At 57.6% G+C, this 16332-nt stretch overlaps 1 protein-coding gene across 3 annotated transcripts; it reads right to left on the bottom strand.

Annotated features, from left to right (window-relative positions):
• Positions 1-21: 21 nt before the first annotated feature.
• Positions 22-16270, bottom strand: FHOD1 (formin homology 2 domain containing 1). Of its 3 annotated transcripts, XM_027119606.1 has the most exons (24): positions 16008-16270; positions 7900-8006; positions 7459-7523; positions 7069-7136; positions 6886-6991; positions 6715-6809; positions 6335-6446; positions 6155-6249; positions 5913-6056; positions 5648-5781; positions 5348-5566; positions 5187-5210; positions 4757-4810; positions 3770-3885; positions 3090-3682; positions 2600-2755; positions 2211-2393; positions 2006-2125; positions 1755-1916; positions 1237-1427; positions 950-1142; positions 703-868; positions 428-628; positions 22-354 (listed from the first exon to the last, which is right to left on the bottom strand). In XM_027119606.1, the coding sequence occupies exons 1-24, from the start codon at positions 16206-16208 to the stop codon at positions 272-274; spliced, it is 3588 nt and encodes a 1195-aa protein (XP_026975407.1). In that variant the 5' UTR covers positions 16209-16270; the 3' UTR covers positions 22-271. The 3 variants fall into 3 exon arrangements, with proteins under 3 accessions (XP_026975407.1, XP_026975405.1, XP_026975406.1); XM_027119604.1 differs by lacking the exons at positions 4757-4810; positions 5187-5210 and having other exon boundaries at positions 16008-16269; XM_027119605.1 differs by lacking the exons at positions 4757-4810; positions 5187-5210 and having other exon boundaries at positions 5348-5518; positions 16008-16269.
• Between the last annotated feature and the right edge of the window lie 62 nt (positions 16271-16332).

Below are 16332 nucleotides of genomic sequence, written 5' to 3'. Positions count from 1 at the left end.
GAAAGAAGGAAAAGGCTCTTGGATTGGCTAGGAAAACTTTATTATGCTCCACGTGTCCAGGGAGCTCATACATGCACATGCACACTCACACAGGGACACACAGCTAATACTGCTCACGGCACTGGCCACGGACCATTCTCTCTTCTGAGAATGCACCCACTGGCCCTCGAGTAGAGAAGAGGCCCAGAATTGTGCTCTGGTCCCTCCTCACCATAGTCTCCTGCACTGCAGGCTGGGGCCCAGATAGATAGGTATCCTGGAGGCAGCACCTTCACACTTCCAGGCCAGGACCCTTGCTCAGTCCTAGCGCCTGTACCAGGTCCTCTCCGAGCCCGCTCTTCAACGTCCGTCTCACTGCAAGGACAGAGCAGGGTTGGAGGGGGTTGATGGAGTTAAGGTGGGCAGTGGGTGTGTGGGGAATACTCACAAGACTTGCGGTTGCCACGGGAACGCTTGCGTTCCCGAGCAGCTGAGGCACGAGGACTGCTCTTGGTCACTGACTGCACCAGCAGGTCCATGATCTCATCTGAAGTGTCACTGGGTAAACTGGAGCCTGGAGGTTCTTCTGGGGGTACAGTGCAGGGCCCCACTGCTGTGGGCATGACTGGGGAGCTGCTCTGGACCATGCCTGAGGGAGCCAGATAGGGAGGTGAGGCCAAAGCAGCCCCAGAGCCCACTGCCCGCAGCGGCCGTAGGTCCCACCTCTGCTGCGGCGGCCATGTGTGGTGTCCTCGGGCTTGCTGGCCAGCAGACTCTTCATGCTGGCATGACTGTCGGCATCACCCTCTCCTGGCCCACTGCTCACAGCCACTGGGATAGATGGGTTGCTGGGGGTTTCCCCAGCCGCCACACCTGAGAACTTCTCTGTCTGGAGAGAGGAAAGGGGTGGGTTGGGAGTAGAGGAAGAAAACCATGGGGGTGGCAGTCAAGACCCAGAAGGGACACCCACCTCGGTGATCATGCGTCCCCGGGTCTTGTTGCGCTCACGGTACGTGGCCCGCTTCTGCTGCTGCTGCAGCACCCGGTCCCGGCAAGTCCGATACTCCAGTGCGAACTCCCGCAGCGTGTGGCAGAACTGCATGACGCGCGCCTCACGGGCTGTCTCCGCTGTGTACCCCAGGTACAGCAGGAAGGCGTGGAACCTAGCCAGGTTGGGGTGGGGAGGAGTGGTGAGTCCTGCTTGGGGTTTGAGGGATGGTGGTAGCAGTCCTACCTCTCTCTGGCCCACGCCCCCACCTGTTGCAGACACGGCGGTGCACGACCCTCAGCATGGCAACACGGCGGGTACAGTGGGCCAGGAAGTGGGTGAGGCGGGCACGCAGGGCTGGAGCCAGCTCGTGCTTGGACAAGCTCCGTAGGCTCTCTTCGGCTGCCCGGCTCCGGCGCTCCAGCTGCCCCAGGTTCTCAGTCAGCTGCTCGAAGTCCACCTGGAAAAGCAGGGAGTACACATGCTGTCCCCCCACAGAAAGACACCACCTGAGCTGCCTTTGTGCTGGGCTGACTAGCCTGGGCCCTGAGGACACAGCCGAGATCCGGCCCCTGCCCTCCAAAAGCTCACAGTCTGATGCAAGAGACAGACAAGTCCATTTGATGCAGTGGAGAACGGAGAAGGTTTCTTGGGATAAGTGGCAGCTAAACAGACCTAAAGACAGAGTAGGTGTAGCCATGCCAATAGAAGAAAGAGTTTCTGCCAGAGGACACAGCCCATGCGCATGCCTGTAGCCTAAGCAAGCCCTGGCCCAGCAGGTGCTGACCTTGGCACAGCGGATCAGGGCAGGAATTTCTGAGTAGAGGTCGGAGGAATCAGGCCGGGTCTGGAGGACCAGGGAGCAGAGATGATGCAGCAGTGACTGTCGGTGCACCGTGTCTTTCACCTCTGACACCTTCTCCAGGTAGCTCAGCTCAAAGCCGCTGCTCTGAAAGGACCCCGTCTGAGCCTGAGCCTGAGCCTGAGGCTGGCTGGCTCCAGAGCCCCGGGCCCCGACCTCATGTGCTCTCAGCTCACCTGGGAGCCGTTGAGGAAGTTGCCCACAGCCAGCAGGGTGGCCAGGATGCAGTGGAAGGTGGCATTTTGCACCAGCTGTTGCATGCCCACTTTCAGGTCAAACAGTGGCTCTGCAATTTCCTGGTGTGGGAGACCAGGGACTCAGACTACGTGGTCATCATGCTCACCTGTCCCCACTGCCTGTCCCATCCCATGACCCAGGTACCCGCTCCATGCTGTCATAATCCAGCTTGAAGGCCCAGAGTTGTAGGCGGGCAGCCAGGCCCCTGATGGAAGCGAGAGTCATCAGGAAGTTCTCGGCTGGGCCCAGGGGTATATCAGGATTGGCCAGCTGGGCCTCCTCGATCTTCTGCCGCTCCTCCTCTGTGGGCATCATGGTCAGTAGCTTCTGAGAATGCACCCACCGGCCCACATAGGCCACTCAGTGCTGGCCTGAGGCCTCAGGTATTGGTCTTGACTCCTCCCTAGGTCGTCTGGGGCAGCCCCAGAATCTGGGGAAATGCCAAGCCCATGCCCACCACTGGAGGGACAGGAAATGCCCACTGACCAAAGGAGAGGGCCGGACTTGCTGCACCCTTAGCTGGGTATCCCTACCTCAATGCCATCCTTGCTGACAGCAAACTCATCAAAGTTGAGCAGGGCAGCCTTAATGACGTGCACAGGTGGCAGTGTGGTTAGGCCAATGTTGATGGCGTTGCTGCGCTTGGGGTCCAGCACGGTGGTCACTGTGCGGCGGCCCTCACCAGCTTTCTTTGAAATTGGGGGAAGGGCAGTGTAAGATTGGGAAAGGGTCTAACTGGGGCAACAATCTAAGAGGGCACACTAAGGCCCCACTCTGAATGGCTGAATGGTGGGATTACCCCACAACCAGGGATCTGGGATGTGTAAGACCTTGGGATGGGCTTAGACGCTAGTTAGGGTTGGGCTGAATCCTTATTGAAGGACCTCAGACAAGTCGCTACTCCTTTCTTTGCCTCGGTTTCCCCATGTGGGAAATGAGTGGCAGCCCCAGCAGTTCAGACACTTGAGCTCTTATTGCCTCCCCTCTCCCCTAGGGTTACCTTGCAGACGAGGGCACGTTTACCTTGGAAGGCAGCACGTCCTTGGCACGGGACTCGAACAGGTGTTCTAGCCGGGCTGTATCCACCGAGACAGGCTCTAGTGAGGCCCACAGGGTGGGGCAGGGCCCAAAGCGGCTGCCAGAGCCTCCATGGACCCCAGCCAGCTTTAGCTCCCGCCAGAAGAGTTTTACTGTCTTCCTCTTGGTGGGAAGGGCTAGGCCATCAGGTGCTGAGGGGGGAAGAGCGGCAGCTGGGGGTGGTGGTGGGAAGGAGCTTTTGATGGGTGGGGGTGGTGGCGGCGGAGGAGGTGGGGGGCCTCCCGGGAGCGGGGGTGGCGGGGGCGGGACCCCTTTCCCCGCCTCCACAGACTCCGTGTTCAGCACGTCCTGGTCTTCATCCTCCCCCAGGTCTGAGAAGTCCAGGTCCCCAATGCAGAGGCTGGGTACGCTGGTAGGGAGCTCCCGGATGGGCTCAGCCTTGGGGCTTGGTGGGGCCAATGGCTCCTTGGGCTCTGGCTCGAGGCTGTGCCGAGTACGGAGCAGGATTTGAGGGGCAGCGCTCTGGGGTGTTCCGGGTGCAGGGGCTGGTTCTGGGGAGCCCTGTAATTCTTGGGTGTCTAGAAAAATGGAAACAGCCGTCAGTGTCACGTCCTCTGTGGAGCAACAGGGCAACATGGGTGGATTCTGCCCACCCACCTGCTCACCTGGGTGTCCATCGATATCATCGTGCATGGCTCCAGCCAATGTCTCTGCCTGGCCCTGGGCCAGCGCAGCCTGCTTTTCTGTTTCTGCTGCTGCTACATTCTCCAGGAACCGGGCTCTGGGGGGAGGGACTTGTCAGTGAGGGTGTCTGACACACCCGAGCCCAGGGTGGTGCACATGCCTTAATGGGCCCCTGGGCACTGCCCCTAATTGCAGGCACACACAGACACACAGGGAACAGTCCATGCGCTGAGCAGACCCGGGACCTGCCCGCCCCCCCCTGCCGCCAAGGCCAGCCCCTGTTCAGTCTTCCACATCTGGGGAGGGTCACTACCAACCCAGTATTCCCAGGTCAACATACGGGGAAAAGTTCTACTTAACATCTAACTTGCAACCTTGCTGCTGTTCATGTTCACTGTTCTGATTCTAGACAAGGACCCTTAGAGCAGGGGGAGGGGATACCTGTCCCAATGGGCACACCAGGTTTTCCCTCCCTTGGCATGTCTAGCAGCTTCTGAGAGCTATGGCCTATGCCCAGAAAAGGGCCTGGTAAACGAAAGGCACTCAGTTTATGTTGAAGTCATAAAGGTGATCCCATCTCTTTTTTGGTCCCTCCAGCCTCTGTCGGCACTCAGTCTCTGTCCTTCCCTTAGATGGAGGCTGCTCCTCCACTTCCGCACCACACAGCACCCTAGATCCCCTCCCAGCCCTAATCCTGGGCTTAGGACACAGGAGAATGGGCTCCAGGTTGGGAGTCCACGTCCTCATCACTGATCAAAGCTGTTAAGGTGTCAACTGTTAAAGCACTGGGACCTCTATGACCCCAGTGAACTGTTTCCTAGTGCTTAGTCCTTGGGTAACTGAGGACACATAAGTCTGGGAGAGTCCCCCAGCTCTGGCTGCATCAGGCACATGGGACCCCTGCTGGGGGAAGCAATGCTGAAGCCCTGAGCACATGGCAGGCCTGGCAGGCTGGCCTCTGTACTTACTCCAGCCTGGCCTGCCCAGTAGGGAACTGGGGGACAGATGGGCTCTCACGGGCCCTGGGTAGGGGGGAATGAGAGGAAGAAATGGTAATTGTGGTACGTGCTTCACCCCAAAGCCCAGTTGCTCACACCCACACAGAGCTGGGCAGTGATATCAGGGGTTCCTTCCCAGCCACAGTGGGAAGAGGAGGGAGAGGGGGAGGCATGATGTGAGGAAACTGGAAGTGGAGGGCAGAGACCGACATGACACAGGACAGGGTGCAGTAAAAGACAAAGACAGAGCAAAACAGGAGAGTCAGAGACAGTGACAGAGAAAGAAGAGGGTAGAGAGACAGATGACATTGACAAAACAGGCAGAATGCCAGAAAGAAGAGAAGCCGCAGGAGGAGGAGGTCCAGTCAGAGCCGAACCCCACCCCCCGGCAGTCACTTACCAAACAGGAGCAGTTTGGTGAAGTCTGGAAAGAAAGAGAAAGAAAGCACGCGTTTGGGCAGAGAAGTTTGGGCAGAGGAGGCGGAGGGCCCGTGGAGGGGCGCAGAGTGGAGGGACAGTTGGAGGAAAGACTCCCGGGACAGGCTCCATCTCCCTACTTACTTGTAGATGCTCCTCTCGCAGGAACTGTTGGGTGAGGGCGTCACGGAGATGGTAGGAAAGAGGCTCAAGGTGGTATGGAGGCCAGAGACAGGGCCCACGGCGCTGGAGGCGGGGCCTGTAGGTGGGGCGGGGCCTACGGGGCTGGAGGTGGGGCCGGTCGGCAAGGCAGGGCTGGCGGAGGAGGAGGTGGAGACTACTGGTGAGGCGGGGCCTGTGGAGCTGGAGATGTGGCCTGTCAGGAGGCAGGGCTCCTCCTGGCGGTTCCACCCCTCCGCCTCTGCCAAGGTAGTTCGTTCTTACCCAGGCTCCGGGGAGCGCACTTCTAGAGATCGGCGGATCCTCTTGCCCTCCTCTGAGGAAGGCTTTCGGCGGGTGATGCGCCGCCCACCTGTGACGGCTTCTTCCATGTCCCCATCCTCCAACCGCAGGGTGCTCTAGGAGAGTTGAGCCCAGATGGGAGCGACTGAGGCCCAAGTAGGTGGGGTGGGGCACTGGAGAACGGCCTCCCTCCCTCCCCTCCTCTCTCCTGCCTTCAGGCCCTGACAGCCCAGCCCGCCCAGCCCACCTCATAGAGCATAAGCTGGGCGCGCAGGTCGACGTCAGTGCCTGCGGTGCCCAAGTGGCGCTGGACCAGTGCCTCCATGCCCTGCTGCTCCAGTGCATCCGTCACGTCGTAGAAGGAGTCCTGATCCGGGAGCGCTGCCAGAGTCTGGAGGGTGGGGATAGGACGGCAAGGCTAAAGCTGATGGAGAGCAGAAGTCAAGAGCCTGAGGGGCCCAGAATGGCACCTGGCTCCCCCTATCCCACCTTGTTGATGAGGGTGACGGTGTACACCAGCAACTCGGGGTCAGCGCCATTCTTCTCCTCCAGGATGGACACCAAATTGGCCCATGGAAGAGCACCTGTCACCCAGATAGGGAGCAGTCATATGGGAACAAGTAGGAGAGAGGGCCCTGAGCAATGGAGGAGGGAGGGACAGTTTCTGACCCGTGGTGCTGGCCACAGAGTTGACTGCACGGATGAACAGTGGTGCGTTGCTCTCAGAGTACTCCACAAAGACCAGCAGCAGCTTCAGGGCTGTCTTCACCACCAAGCGGGACTGGGGGGAAGGGGTCACCATACATGAGTGGGGCTTGGGCCAGACCTGTGCTGGCTCCTGGTGGGGAGGGGGAAGGGCTCCTGGGGCTGGACCCAGAGAGGAGAGTCTAGGCAGAAAGAGCCATCTCTAGGCCCAGGAACTGAAGTGACTTTGAGGCTTAGAGGGGCCACAGACCCCCTCCATTCCAGACCACTTTGCAGAAGAGGAAACTGAGGCCCAGAGAGAGGCAGTGGGAAAAGGGTACATGGCTGGGTGGAGGGCCACTTACCAGGCTGGCACACAGTGTGTACAGCCACTGCACGGTCTCACTATGGGCCACCACCCCCAGCATCCCATCCACAAAAAGCATCAGCTGGCCTAGTGCTGGGGACACAGGGACAAGAAGAGGTCAGTAAGGGGTCACTGAAGGCAGGGGTCATGGGGGAGGGGTGAGGCTGACCTCGGAGGATGTAGCTCTGGTAGTTGTGGTCGGCAGCAGCGCCCACATGGATTAGGCAACTCAGCCCCTCTGAGTGCACGAATTCAGGCACCAGGTCTTTGTCCTCCTGCGGGCACCATGGGGGAGTTTAGTGGGGGGAGGTTCAGCCTGGATGCTCACCCCCAGCCCACCTCTGGGCCTCACCTGGAAGATCTGCTTTAGTGAGAAGAGGGAGCGGCGGAGCTCAGGGCCACTGGAGCCATACAACTTTTCTGCAAGAGGTAGGTGGGCATGGAAACCTCCAGGGGACACACCCCCACCCCCTTCTACTGGGACGCAACCACAACCCCCCATCAAAGCATCTTCCAGTACTCTTGAACCCCCCACCTCCTCCTCCACTCCCTGACTCTGGGCAAGCCCGACCCGCAGTCTGGCAGCTGCCCTGGAAGAAGAGGTCAGGATAGGAATGGGAGGAGTCGCACATCCCATCTCCCATCTGCTCTGTCTGCTGTCCAGCACAGGCCTGAAAGAAACGGAGACAACCAGGGCAGCGGGGAGGGGAGGCACTCGATGCTGATATCCTCACACACTCACCTAAGATGGCATTGACTCTCAGAGAAAGTTGGGTCCGCAGGATCAGAGTAGGCTTCCGCCCTTTGCTGGAATCAAGTAGCCCAGTCAGCAGCTCCCAGCCCATTCCTCAGGGTCTCTCCACCCACACCAAGGCAGCCAAAACCTGGCCACAGCTCCTTTCTCCCCAGATGCTTCTCCAAGCCAAAGGGTTGTCCAGATAGGAGGGTTTGAAGAACACAGGCATCTCAGGTATGTAGGAGAGCCCCCACCCCGGTCCCAGGCAGCAGGTAACACTAGCCAGGCCTTGGGATTCCCCTGGCACAGTTCCCTGGGGTGGTAGGAGGAGACCCACAGCCCTGGCTAGAGATCAAGTGTCTTGGCTGCTGACACCTGAGCCAGCCCCTCCAGCATGGGGGCAAGGGTGGGAGCCAGCCTAGCCTTCCTGGCCCCATCAGCTCTGACCTGATCTCTTCAAAAAAGCCCTCCAGCATCTCCCGTTGCTCTTCTAGGGACAGCTCAGGGTCCAGGTAGTATCCAGACGGAGACACTTGCAGGGCACAGTCCTCTAGCTGGGGGCAAAGGGAACAGCTGTCAGGGCTGGGGAAGAGGTGGCAGGAGTACGTATGGAGACCCCATGACCTCCTACCTCCCACTCAGGGTGCTGGCAGAGGCACACCACAAGGGCCTGCAGTGCAGCCATGCATTCCTTCAGCAGTCATTTCTCATGGGCCTACTATGTGCAAAGCTCACGTGGCTCAAAGAGCTTTTCTCCTGCCTCATACCTACCCATTCTTTAGGTTTCAGATTAGATAATGCTTTTTTTTTTTTTTTTTGCCACACCATGCGGCTTGTGGGATCTTAGTTCCCTGACCAGGGATACAACCCGCGCCCTTGGCAGTGAAAGCGTGGAGTCCTAACCACTGGACCGCCAGGGAATTCCCAGATAATGTTTTTTTGGAAAGCCTTCCTGGACTCCTCTAGCCAATGCTATGCAAATCCCTCCAGCCCTTGTGTGTACCCTCCTCTGAGGCCTTCCACACATCCTAGACACTAGTCTCCTTCCCCACTAACTGTGTGTTCTCTGGGTTCAGGCACCATGTCTGTCTTGTCCATGCAATATCTGCAGAGCCTATCACAGCACTTAGCACAAAGCAAGTGCTCCCTAAATGGTTGTTGAGCTACTGAACATGAATGAGGAAGGGGAATGGAGAGAAAATAGGAGGAAGTTCCTGCTTTCAAGGAAGTTCGCAGCTGTGAACATTCAACACCCAGGGAGAAAGTGTTAAGAATGCTGGGAGGTGCAAACCCAGCTGAGAGGGGGACGTGTGTCTCCCCGAGTTAAGATAGTGAGGAGAAGGGCTCCCAGTCCCTCCAAGCCTGAGGGTCTTTGCCCTGCCCCAAGTGGGCTACAGTCACCATGGTCCTAGCTGGACCTCAGAGACCTCCAAGAGGCCTATTAAACACCAGGTTTTAGGGTCTGACTCAGTCAGCCTACAGTGGGTCCCTGGAACCTGCACCGTAACAAGAAGTCAGGTGCTCCACCCATGAGTCTGCTGCCCATGTCTCCCACCCCCCTGAGCTGGCTTCCCACCATCATCATCATCATCATCATCATCACCACCACCACCACCACCATCACCACCACGAGGATGACTCTTGGCCCCTTGAGAAGTGCCTGTAGAGAAGCCTAGTGAGGTGACTCTGGAGAGTCTGAGGGCAGCACCGTGCCACTCCCCGATGCCTACACCATGTAGCACAGTGCCAGTGTGCACGGCTCAGCAAAGTTCCCTTGACTTGAGTGGTGGTGCTTCTTGAGAGGCCCAGGGAAAGCCCACCTCTGGAGAGGCAGAGTGTCTTCTGGTCTCCATCTTACTGGGAAAGTCAACCCCAACATTTGTCCTGATGTTCTGTCAGCCCTGCCCTGCTCTGGACCCAGCCCAAGGACTTCCAGCTGCCCTTGGTCCCCTGGGGTTAAGGGAGTCCAGCTCCTGCCCCTACCCCTCCTCTGCTTAGTACCCCTGCTCATGCCTGAGAGCCTGAGTTCAGCCTGTAAGGCCCTTTGGTGACACCCACACCTCCCACTCCTTCCCACCCCCCCCAGGCTCCTGCGTGGGACGTGGGACATAGGACAAACACTCCAGCCTGTTTTCTGTCCCACTTCCTGCTTGGCTGCCTGCCCTCCCTTGGGCAGGCCTGGCCTCTCTCCCCTCCCTGGGAGCAGAGTCATCTTCTCCAGGGCCTACTGGGAATGGGCCCTGAGATGGGGAAGCAAGGCCCCAGGGCTGGGGTCCTTTGTCCAGGGCCAGCTCAGCTGAGGGCAGCCCCACATTCCTCCTGATTCCCCTTCCCACATGGTGACTCAGCAGCCAACCACCGCCCACCCCCCACCTCCAATCCAGGCACAGTTACATCTCCTTCTGCCTTGGACTGGAGGACTCTGGGACCCTAGAGAAACATATTTCCCCCAAAGTCACAAACCCCCTCAGAGACCCCCCAAATCACACACATATAGAATAGCTCGTTCATTCAAATATTCACGAACCAGTCTGGTTTTAGGTGCTGAGGACATAGCAGGGAACAAGATACTGCCTCTGCCTTCCCTGTCTTCCAACCCCGCTGGGGAGGCAGGCAGGTCTGACTCAGAAAAAGGCCACAAATAAATGTAGAAGCACAACTGCCACGGGTGCTAAGAAAGGGGAGGGGTGGGGTGCTGTAAAGGCAAACACTGGAGGAGTGAGCAGATTCCACCTGAGAGTGGCTTACACACCCAAGAATACAGTCAGGCAGGGTATATATGTGCTACTGGCCACGCACAGGTGAGAAGCACACCCACAGAAAGCTCAGATCCAGCAAGCACTCTTCCCCTCCTGCACGCACAGTTGCGGGCTCTAATTCCAAGCGAGCTGAGCATGGCCCTCGCCTTCCAGAATACCTGCACCCATTTGGGGCACGGTCCTGAAGACTGAATGCTCTACCACCCCCAGCCTCCTCACATGAGCCCCTTTGGGCCACTGTGGTAGCAGTGGCTCCCTAGCCACTTCACCTGTCTTATCCTGCCAGGGCCCCATTTCTGGGGAGGAGGTCCAGAGGTAACAGCCAGCCCAAAGCCTCCGGGACAATGCCCCCCACTCTTAACTGTCTGTCCCGGGTGGGGATGGAGCGGGGAGCAGGGTCAGGCAAGCTCCAAGGAGCGGAGACTTCCTGCCAGCTGGGTGTTGCTTGTCCCTCACACCACTGGCCCCTTCCTGGAGTCACCCTTTTTTAAAAAAAATTTTTAAATTTTATTTATTTTTTTTACAGCAGGTTCGTATTAGTTATCTATTTTATACATATTAGTGTATATATGTCAATCCCAATCTCCCAATTCATCCCATCACCACCACCCCCTGCCACTTTCCCCCCCTTGGTGTCCATACATTTGTTCTCTACATCTGTGTCTCAATTTCTTCCCTGCAAACTGGTTCATCTGTAGCATTTTTCTAGGTTCCACATGTATGCGTTAATATGCGATATTTGTTTTTCTCTTTCTGACTTACTTCACTCTGTATGACAATCTCTAGATCCATCCTGGGGTCACCCTTCTGAGCGCTAAACCCCTGGGCCTTGTTTCTCACACCCTGGGACTGGGCCAGGCTGGCGTAAGCCCAAACCCTAGTCCCTGAGGACAGTACTTGGGGTCAGCACAGGGTCAGTGTAGGCCCACATGTTGGACTCCCTCCTGGCTCTTGTCTTCTACACTTCTCTGATGTTTGTCTTGGGGTGGAGTCTCTCCCTCATTCTTCCCAGGCTCAGCTCCTCGCTTCAGCCTCCAGCCCACTTTTCTCTATTTATTTGTTTATATTTATTGAGGTATAGTAGATTTACAATATTGTATAAGTTTCAGGCATACAACATAGTGATCCACAATTTTTAAAGATTATACTTGGGAATTCCCTGGTGGTCCGCGCTTTCACCGCCTGGACCCTGAGTTCTACCCCTGGTCATCAGGGAACTAGGATCCCACAAGCTGCACAGCATGGCCAAAAGAAAAAAAAAATTATACTCCATTTAAAATTGTTATAGGGCTTCCCTGGTGGTGCAGTGGTTGAGAATCTGCCTGCCAATGCAGGGGACACGGGTTCGAGCCCTGGTCTGGGAAGGTCCCACATGCCACGGGGCAACTAGGCCTGTGAGCCACAACTACTGAGCCTGTGCGTCTGGAGCCTGTGCTCCGCAACAAGAGAGGAAGCGACAGTGAAAGGCCCACGCACCGCGATGAAGAGTGGACCCCGCTTGCCACAACTAGAGAAAGCCCTCGCATAGAAACGAAGACCCAACACAGCCAAAAAAACAAAACAAAAAACAAACAAAAAAATAAAATAAAATAAAATTGTTATAAAATATTGGCTATATTCCTTGTGCTGTACAATATATCTTTGTAGCTTATTTATTTTATATATAGTAGCTTGTACCTCTTAATCTCCTACCCCTATCTTGCCCCAGCCCACTTTTCTCTTGATTCCTTGGGCTAGGCTTTTCTGGCAGCCCAAACCAACTTGTTACATATGGTTTTACAAGCTTAGGACACCATGTTGCCTACTACCCAATATTTTTCATAACAGTATAATCGAGTGAGAATGCCAGAGGCAAGGAAGATGGAGAAAAGTGCAGAATTACATGCTGAAGGACTCTTGTTTTAGGAAATAATTTGTTAACTACCTTTTTCTTCTCCTTTCCTAAAAATGTAAGACCCTGTGTTCTGATGACCCTCCTTCCCCTTTTTTTTTTTTTTTTTTTTTTTTTGCGGTACACGGGCCTCTCACTGTTGTGGCCTCTCCCGTTGTTCCGGACGCGCAGGCTCAGCGGCCATGGCTCATGGGCCCAGCTGCTCCGCGGCATGAGGGATCTTCCCGGACCGGGGCACAAACCCGTGTCCCCTGCATCGGCAGGCGGACTCTCAACCACTGCGCCACCAGGGAAGCCCCCTCCTTCCCTTTTATCTTGGGTCTCCAACTGGACCTTGGCTTCCTGAATGAGATGACATGAATGGGTCTTGAGGAGGGAAGCCCACATTTGTTATGCCTCCTCTGTGTCACACACTGGGCTGCCTGGTTCCTTTGATTCTCCTGATAATCCTTTTACAGGTGAGGAAACCAAGGCTCAGAAATTCTGTGAATTTGCCCCAGGCTGAATGGAACCAGGGCTAACTGACCTAGATCCTGGGCCAATGGACTTTGGAAGTGCTCCAGGGAACCCTGCAGGGGAGGTGGAGTGAGGGCTGGAGACCGTCCCTCAGCTTTGTGAACTGTGCAAATACCCCAAACTGGTCCTCTTAGTTCCAGCAAGGGAACACAAATGAACACACACACATCATACACATTGGGGTAACAGTGCGTACTTCTGCCAGGACTAAGTTCGGGTCCCTTACCAGGCTGCAACCCAGAATGAACAGACTGGACATGCTGGCCCCAGGGAAAGATGGGAGGAGACCATGACTCATGCCCACATCACAATCTTCTATAGTCTCCCAAAGAGACCTCCACAACAAAAAAGGAAAGGGCTCAGTTCATCACCAGAGCACCCCATCTTACCCTTAAGAATTTTCTGGGACCCCTCCAGTTGGTCCCTGTCCCAGAAGGTAAGGTTCACACTTTAGCCCCTTTGTCACAACTGCTCCTTAGGGATAAACTGAGGCTGGAGTAGGGATGGGCAAGGTCAGGAAACAAGTACCACCCCTGTTCCACTCTAATGTTTAGCAGCAGTTGGGGAAACAAAGTTGCTGGTAATGAACAGATTGCTAGGGCTATCTCTGCTGCTAGGAATAGGGGGCTCATCTGGCCTTTGCATGAGGGTCAGAGCAGTACCCAGGTCCCTCTGCCCAGAGCCCAGGGAGAAAGGAGTCTGTGCTATCCCAGATGTGGCAGGGCCTTTGGATATCAGGGAGGGACTCGTAAGGCAGGCCCAGAAGGGCAAAGGGGTAGCACGGGAGAGTGGGACAGGGTAGCAAGGAGGGTGGGACTGGGCAGCTCTGGGTAAAACAATGAGGCAGGGCCAGAGGGCCAGGTTCTCCCCTGGGGCAGGGGCAGGTCCCTGGGCTCTGGCACAGAGGGGAGACAGATATTCCTGAGTTCCCCTGGGGACACCACACATGACCCAAGGCACTGCCAGGACACCCCCTATCCCACCCCCCAGGGCCAGGAGATGAGTCAGAAGCTGTGGCCGGGAGCTTCCTCCTAGACTGAGAGGAAATGAGCAAGGCCTTTTCAGACCCGAGAGCTTTGAAACATTTAAAAAGGAAGCCCCCAGGGGAACTCTATAGGCAAGCCACAGCCCAGTGGGGTGTGTGTGGGTGGAGCCACAGAGGGAAAGTGGGCTGGGCCTCTGTACATTCCCAGGGAAGGGGCAGGGTATGGGGGGATGATGGGCATCAGTGGCCAGAATGGGAGGCAGAGGTCATTTGGCTGTGAACTGTTCTCCTGCTGGATAACTGTGCAGAGGATGAAACAGTGAGCACAGAACCCCTCCCTCTTATTTTGCTCTACAGCCTGGGATGGGGATGCCTGGGTTTCTGGGCCACCTCTCCCCTCTAGAGGGCTGTGGAGCAGGCCTGAGTCATGTCTGTGCCCCTGGGCCACCCACTTATAGGACTAGGGGAGGGACCAGCTGTTGACATTTCCTACAAGGAGGAGCCCTGCTCCCCCTCCTTCAGCTCTCTGATGTCCCTGCCCCTGCCCTACTCTCACCCTTCTTCCTCTGGCCTTCTATTCTGGGGCTGTGGTCACAGTTTATATTTGGGATGAGCACATCACAGTGCATCTGACCATTCCTGGCAGAGCTGCCAGCCCCAGGGAGTCCTGGCTCCAAGCACAGTGGTAACCCAGTGTGCAGGCCCCCATAGTCTGCCTGTGGGGGATATGGCAGTCCTCAGGCACACCAGGTGGGAGTTCTGAAAGTGGGGAGACCAGGAAGGACCGAGTTGGGGGGTACTTAACGCATTACCGTAGCTCTCAGCTAGGGAGCAGAGAACAGAGCCCTGGTTGAAGGGGTGGTGGTGATGGGTCCCTAAATGAGGGGGAGAGGCAAGGGGTAATTCTGATCCTTTTTCCTGTAGCTGACCTCCCAAACTTGCCCCTAATTGGGAAGAGGGGTGTTAGGGCTAAGTTCTGTCCTCGAGTCCGGGGTGGGAGGAATACTATGTTCTCTGTAGTGCTCCAGGCTTATTTCAGTACTAGGAGTTCCAGGAGCTTGGAGGCAGGAACCTGGCCTCAGTTCAGCACCCCTCTCTCCCCAGAGCCCATTGTGAATGGGAGGTGGCCTCTGGCTGGAGGTGCTTCTTTTAGGTCCACTTCAGTTTGCCCCTTTGAACAGGGCAGGACAAGAAGGGGTCGCATCAAAACTCTGGAGAGGGCAATGTGCTATCTTCAATCTTTGTCCTTGAAAGCCTGGGCTTTGCTCATACGCGCCACTCCCCAGGCCAATAGTCTCAGCACTTCTCCCGCCCGCGCTCGGAGGCGGGGCAGGCCCGCAGCGCTAGGAATGTAAGCTGGGGGCCTGGCGCCTGGGGCACATTCCAGGGGAGACCCCAGGCCCGGGGGGCAAGTTTGCGCAACTCGGCGCCCAGTTAAGCCTGGGATCAGGGGAGGGCATCTCCACCAACTCTCTTCTCTTCCTCACCACTTGGTGCTGCCTGGCTGGCGGGGCACCCCGGGAGGTGATTGTGTGCCTCCCAGAGTTCTGGCCCGGAAACCGGGTGCCTGCGAGTGCGCCGGAAAAGGCTGCCTGCGGGGGACTGAGCGCAGCGAGCAGGAGGGGAGGTAGGGCGGGCCATCTGGAAAAGGGCCTCTCCCGGCACTGTGCACGAGTCGGTTCTGGGGTGCAGGCAAAAGAGGGCGGGCCGGCGGTTTAAAATTAGCCCGGCCCGCTCCCTCCCTTCCAGCTTCCCGGCCGGCGGCGGCAGCTGTACGAGATGGTGGGGGCGGTGACTCAAAGGGCTCTTCCACCAGTGCAGCCTCCCGCGCTCGGGGTGTCCCGGGCCAGGCCGCTTCCCGGGAACTCCCCTCAGCCCGTGAAGACTCTTCTCCACCGGCACTCCCCAGCCGGGCCTCACCAGGCAGAGACAACACTCCGTCCGGCTGGACCCAATCCAGCCTCCAGACACCTCCAGCGGCCCGCCCCGGGCCCGCCCTCCTCGTGGTCCCACCCCCACCTGACCTGAAGCAGGTGAAAGCTGTTCTATCCCCAGCTCCGTCTCCTAAGTCCGCTACCGCGCAAACACCCACGCCACCCTATCCAGAGCAGTTAACCAGGCCGACTGGCAGCGAGCGGACCCCGAGCGCCTCCCCAGGTGGGCCTCATTTCGAGGGCCAGCCTGGGTGCCGCAGAGTACAAGCTCCCATCCTCCCTTCTTCAGCTTCCCTCAACTTGAGAGGCGTTCCCCAACAAGCCGGGCAACGTGTACCTTGGGTCCCCAGCCCAAAACTTTCCCGGAGGAGCGCACCCGCTCCAGCCTCTCCTCGAGGGGCTCCCAAAGGCTTTCATGGCGCTGACCCTGAACCCTCGGTCGCCCCCAACCTTTCTCCGGCTCCCCTTACCTTGAGCGGCGCCCCCAGCAGGTGGTGCAGCGCGGGTATCTGCGCGCTCAGGGGCAGCGCCCCGTCCAGGCTGCAGGTGGGGGCCCGGCGCGGCTCCGGGAAGTTGGCACATGCGAAAGGGTCGGTGTCCTCTAGGTACTGCACCCGCACGGTCACCACTGATACCGGCTCCCCGTCCCCGCGGTCTTCCTGGCCGGCCATGGCTCCGCTAGTGGCTCGCTCAGTGCGCCTCCGGGCGGGTCCCGGCCGCGCCGCGGCGTCTCCTCAACTAGCTCGCAGTCTGGGCGGGACCGGGCCGGACGCCGAAGAAGAGGGGCGGAGCCAG

Source organism: Aethalodelphis obliquidens, unplaced genomic scaffold, assembly GCF_003676395.1.
Source record: "Aethalodelphis obliquidens isolate GAN/ISIS:26980383/991018 unplaced genomic scaffold, ASM367639v1 scaffold20, whole genome shotgun sequence".
NCBI lineage: Eukaryota > Metazoa > Chordata > Mammalia > Artiodactyla > Delphinidae > Aethalodelphis > Aethalodelphis obliquidens.
Note: the sequence above shows the minus strand (reverse complement) of the source record. Positions and strands in the feature narration are given on the sequence as shown.